Consider the following 6,000-nt stretch of genomic DNA (forward strand, 5'->3'; position numbering starts at 1 on the left):
TCTGTATTTGAATACGCATGCCTATGCCAGTTTCCTTGGCGCTTCAGTGTATAATTTTGAATATTTTTTAAATACTGCCAGAATTACTGGAATAGCCAACGCAGCTTCTTGAGTGCCTCGTTGTCGAAGTGGTGTAGCCAGAAACTAAACGTATGTGGCGTCCCAGGAGGAATGGTGGATATTCAGGAATGTGATAGGAATCATCGGTCGATCCGAATGGGTCTAATAGACATGGGCTCTAAACGGCACACCTTAAGACCTAAGAGCAATTCTTCATCTTCGATTGTATGAAACAAATCTCTTCTACTGCAAGTTCTTTGCTTTCCATACTTTGAGGAATGGTAGTATGGACCAAAACAAGAACAAACGTCCAGTCTCCAAAGTACATAGTTTACGAGCTATGAGAAATTGTTCTTCTTGGTTACTGTCAAACACATCCTTTGCATTTTAGAGCCCATGTTCACTAGACGTTTTTCCTTCGAATGATTGGTCTTGTCATATCCCTGACTATCGACTATTCCTCTGGGCAATGTAATTTTCAAGTCACACCATCAATGTCATATCGTACATCAATTTCTTTCTTTTATACTGTAGAAAGTCCACCACAGTACCTGTGGCCGAGCGAGGAGACACAGCGATGAGACACAGAACTCGTGTTCAGGAGGACGACGGTTCAAATCCTCGGGCCCTCCAAATGTAGATCTTCCGTAATTTCGCTAAATCGCTTTAGGGTAATGCTCCGGTGGTACCATTTAAGCGATGGGTGATTTTCCTACCCTTCCTTCTCTAGTATGAGCTATTACGCAGTCTCCACTCACTTAATCGACGGATGGACGTAAAACTCATCATATTATTTCTTTCCTTCCGTACCTGAGAGCTCAGCGCGTATGTTTGTCATGCAGAGGACCCTGGTTCGATTCACTGTACTCCCACAGATTTTTCCATGGTCAGAGCCGGCCGCTGTGACCGAGCGGTTCTAGGCGCTTCAGTCCGGAACCGTGCTGCTGCTACGGTCGCAGGTTCGAACCTGCCTCGGGCATGGATGTGTGTGATGTCCTTAGGTTAGTCAGGTTTAAGTAGTTCTAAGTCTAGGAGACTGATGACCTCAGATGTTAAGTCCCATAGTGCTTGGAGACATTTGATTTGAACCATTCATGGTCAGATGAGTGTAATGTTGTGCCCTGAGCCTTACTACGCCAATTGATGAGCTACTTGAGTGAAAAGTAGCGGCTCCAAGGTCTGGGAAACTGATTAGCGACCGAGAGAGCAGTTTGATGGCTCGATACCTCCGTATCGCATCCGAATGTCGTCACTGGCAGAAGATGCCACAGCGGCTGATGTTATCAAATCCTCAGTCAGGGTCGGAACGTGGAGTAAGTTACACTGTAGGATCTTGATGTATTTCTAATTACCACTTAAGAGACTGTTAGATTCCTTGCTTCAAAGTACACAAGAAGGCACAATAACGTCTTTGAAAAAAAAAAAAAAAAAAAAAAAAAAAAAAAGCAACACTGAAAAACGGAGAAACCCAAATCTGTGTTGCTCAAAATAAAAATTTGTGAAACATAGACCCAGTATTGTATATTCTTACCCAATATTTTCATAAATATGATACAAAACACAAAAATCGAAATAAATGAGACATTTAAAGCAACTGTCACGAAAGAGTAATACAGTAGCTATACAGTAGTACTACCCAGAAGTACCACATTCAATCCAGCATAGTTGCTGTTCATGTGCTTCATCTGTACGTAGCAGACAGCCTCACATTTCACAATAGGAATATTACTGACGTTGGTATGGGTGAGAGAAGAGAGCTGGAAGGCTGGGGCGTCATTTACCGGAAGAAATGTTCAAATGATTCATATGCTCTAAGCACTATGGGACTTAACATCTGAGGTCATCAGTTCCCTGGACTTAGAACTACTTAAACCTAACCAACCTAAGGACACCACATACATACATCCCCGAGGCAGGATTCGAACAGCAGCAGCGCGGTTCCGGACTGAAGCGCCTAGAACCGCTCGGGCACAAGGTCGGCGGAAGAAATGTAATAGATAACCCTTATCGTAATACTCGCCAGATTAGCTGAGGACAAATGTGACCAGATACATCATTGTTTTTCTTTACACGACTCATAGATAGTGATACATTAGCAGGCCAACCAATAAAACAAGCAAAGACACTATAGTCTGACTTAAATCGGGTGGCATCTGACGTTTAAGGTCCAAAGTTTCCACACAGTCGCTACACGCACTGTCTCTGCAGGCAGCCATCAGAGCTGTACTCTCTCCAAGGCAATGGCAATATACACTCCTGGAAATGGAAAAAAGAACACATTGACACCGGTGTGTCAGACCCACCATACTTGCTCCTGACACTGCGAGAGGGCTGTACAAGCAATGATCACACGCACGGCACAGCGGACACACCAGGAACCGCGGTGTTGGCCGTCGAATGGCGCTAGCTGCTAGCTGCGCAGCATTTGTGCACCACCGCCGTCAGTGTCAGCCAGTTTGCCGTGGCATACGGAGCTCCATCGCAGTCTTTAATACTGGTAGCATGCCGCGACAGCGTGGACGTGAACCGCATGTGCAGTTGACGGACTTTGAGCGAGGGCGTATAGTGGGCATGCGGGAGGCCGGGTGGACGTGCCGCCGAATTGCTCAACACGTGGGGCGTGAGGTCTCCACAGTACATCGATGTTGTCGCCAGTGGTCGGCGGAAGGTGCACGTGCCCGTCGACCTGGGACCGGACCGCAGCGACGCACGGATGCACGCCAAGACCGTAGGATCCTACGCAGTGCCGTAGGGTACCGCACCGCCACTTCCCAGCAAATTAGGGACACTTTTGCTCCTGGGGTATCGGCGAGGACCATTCGCAACCGTCTCCATGAAGCTGGGCTACGGTCCCGCACACCGTTAGGCCGTCTTCCGCCCACGCCCCAACATCGTGCAGCCCGCCTCCAGTGGTGTCGCGACAGGCGTGAATGGAGGGACGAATGGAGACGTGTCGTCTTCAGCGATGAGAGTCGCTTCTGCCTTGGTGCCAATGATGGTCGTATGCGTGTTTGGCGCCGTGCAGGTGAGCGCCACAATCAGGACTGCATACGACCGAGGCACACAGGGCCAACACCCGGCATCATAGTGTGGGGAGCGATCTCCTACACTGGCCGTACACCACTGGTGATCGTCGAGGGGACACTGAATAGTGCACGGTACATCCAAAACGTCATCGAACCCATCGTTCTACCATTCCTAGACCGGCAAGGGAACTTGCTGTTCCAACAGGACAATGCACGTCCACATGTATCCCGTGCCACCCAACGTGCTCTAGAAGGTGTAAGTCAACTACCCTGGCCAGCAAGATCTCCGGATCTGTCCCCCATTGAGCATGTTTGGGACTGGATGAAGCGTCGTCTCACGCGGTCTGCACGTCCAGCACGAACGCTGGTCCAACTGAGGCGTGAGGTGGAAATGGCATGGCAAGCCGTTCCACAGGACTACATCCAGCATCTCTACGATCGTCTCCATGGGAGAATAGCAGCCTGCATTGCTGCGAAAGGTGGATATACACGGTACTAGTGCCGACATTGTGCATGCTCTGTTGCCTGTGTCTATGTGCCTGTGGTTCTGTCAGTGTGATCATGTGATGTATCTGACCCCAGGAATGTGTCAATAAAGTTTCCCCTTCCTGGGACAATGAAATCACGGTGTTCTTATTTCAATTTCCAGGAGTGTAGTATCGCTTTAAAGGCTCTGTCACCCACAAAAATTACGCAATAAATCTAAGTCATTTTTTAAAACGTATCTCAAATATCGTGAAGACAGATAACATGAGAATATCAATTTTTGTTTCGTAACGCAGCATGAGACCGACGACTAACGAAGAGTTGTGCAACATCTACATTACATCACACTCCGCAAGCCACTTAATGGTGTGTAGCGCAGCGGACTCCTGGTACCACTAACTGAACCTGCCTACCCTGCTCCAGTCGCAACTGGCATGTGAGAAGAATAACTGTCCTTAAGGCTCTGTATTGCCTCTAATTTCTCGGATTCTCTCGTCCTGGTCAAGGCGCGAGATGTATGCGGGAGCAAAAGCATGTTTTCCGACTCTTCCTCGAAAGTGCTCTCTCGAAATTTCAATAGCAAACCTCTATGTGATGCACAACGCCTCTCTTGTAACGACTGTCGCTGTAGTTTGTGCAGCATCTCGGTATCATTCTAAACGACTAAACGACCCCGTGACGAAATGCGCAGCTCTTCGTCGGATCTTCTCTATCTCTTCTATCAGTCCTGCCTGGTAAGGTACCCATATTGTTGAGCAGTACTCAAGACTCGGTCGAACAAGCACCTTATACGCCACTTCCTTCTTGGATGAGTTACATTTCCTTAAGATTCTTCCAACGAACCTCAGTCTAGCATCTACTTTTCTACCTTTCCCACTGTGTTCCGTGTGCTCATTTCACTTAAGGTCGCTCTGGGTAGTTACTCCTAAACATTTTACGCCAGTTAGGATCCACCTGTTTCTCATCTATAGTGTACTTGTACAGTAGACGCTTTGTTTTCCTACGTACGCGCAGTGTGTTACATTTATTTACGTTCAGGGTCAACTGCCAGAGCCTGTAACATTCATCAATTCTCTGGTGGTCATTCTGAAAATCGATACGGTCTTATGGCGTTGCCACTTTGTTACAGAAAACTGCATCATCTACGAACAATCTTAAGTAGCAGCATCCGACGCTTTCCACTAGATTATATATATATATATATATATATATATATATATATATATATATATATATATATATATATATATATATATCGGTAATATTAACGGACCTCTCACATTTCCATGTCGTACTCGGTAAGTTCGTATTTTCTTTCACTAAACGGCAGTGCGTGACGGTGTCAAATGCCTTCCTGAAGTCAAGGCATACGGCATCAACCTGAGGGCTGTTGACTACAGCGCTAAAGATCTCACGGAGGAACAGAGCGATCTGAGTTTCGCAAGGTCTCTGCGGAATATACGTTAACTTTTATAGAGGAGATTTGCATTTTCCAAAACCGTCATAATTCATGAGCATAAAACATGTGCCATAATTCTATAACAGATTGACGTCAATGATATAGGCCTATAATTGTGTGCATCTGTCCTGCGGGCCTTCTTAAAAACGGGAATGACCTGTGTATCACTGGCCAGAAAATGAAGACATCAGGACTTCGATGGGGAGAATATAATGCCTCAGTGCCTACTAGCCGGCACTAGTGGTGGATGTTCCAGAATATTTACATAGAAGGACACTAAAGAGATAGTTGGATGAGATGGTGAAAGAGCAGTGACAGGTGAAACTTCAAGACAACTATTTGGAAAAATTTATGAACGCAATTTCTGGAGGCAGATTGAGAAATAAACCAACTCCAAGAAGGAGAAGAAGAAGAATGAGTGTCAGATTTTCTCTCTTTGACGATTTTACTATCTGATGTCTTACATACTGGATTGGAATTTCAAGAGATCTGAAAAATGAAATACGTGATTACGAAAAAATATGTTATAATATTTTATGATACCTCTCTCATGTTACACTAGAACTCACATTGTGAAGTAGAGCTGCCAGGGATACTGCGAGATACTGACTGCGGAACCGCCGACGATCCGGCCATCCAGACGAGACCTCCAGAGCTTGCTCCCTGGAATGGGACTCCCCAGTGGAGAAGCAGTGGTGCCACACAGCGCCACCGCCAGGAGTACCACCACAACAGTCCGCAACATGTCTGCAGGTGAGCGTGATGACACCATCAAGTACCGCCTCTTAAATACGTACCAAACATGTGTTACATTTTGTCGACAATAAAGCGTATGAAACTGGAAAGGGGTCCATAATCTTGTTCCGTCCAGTCTGATTGGTTGCTTCCAGCTGCCGTGCCACTAACAAAACATGATCTTTAGATAAGAACAAGTGGTGTATTTGTTTCGCCTAACTGCGTCACTGAATT

General features: G+C 46.4%; 1 protein-coding gene across 1 annotated transcript in view; it reads right to left on the bottom strand.

Annotated features, from left to right (window-relative positions):
- LOC124616329 (trypsin alpha-like) overlaps nucleotides 1-5,776 on the bottom strand; it is a 28,034-nt gene extending 22,258 nt beyond the window's left edge. The window contains exon 1 of the mRNA XM_047144635.1: nucleotides 5,601-5,776. Within this exon, the coding sequence (XP_047000591.1) occupies nucleotides 5,601-5,776 (176 nt within the window). The remainder of the gene's footprint in view (nucleotides 1-5,600) is intronic.
- Between the last annotated feature and the right edge of the window lie 224 nt (nucleotides 5,777-6,000).

Source organism: Schistocerca americana, chromosome 5 (assembly GCF_021461395.2).
Source record: "Schistocerca americana isolate TAMUIC-IGC-003095 chromosome 5, iqSchAmer2.1, whole genome shotgun sequence".
Classification (NCBI taxonomy): domain Eukaryota; kingdom Metazoa; phylum Arthropoda; class Insecta; order Orthoptera; family Acrididae; genus Schistocerca; species Schistocerca americana.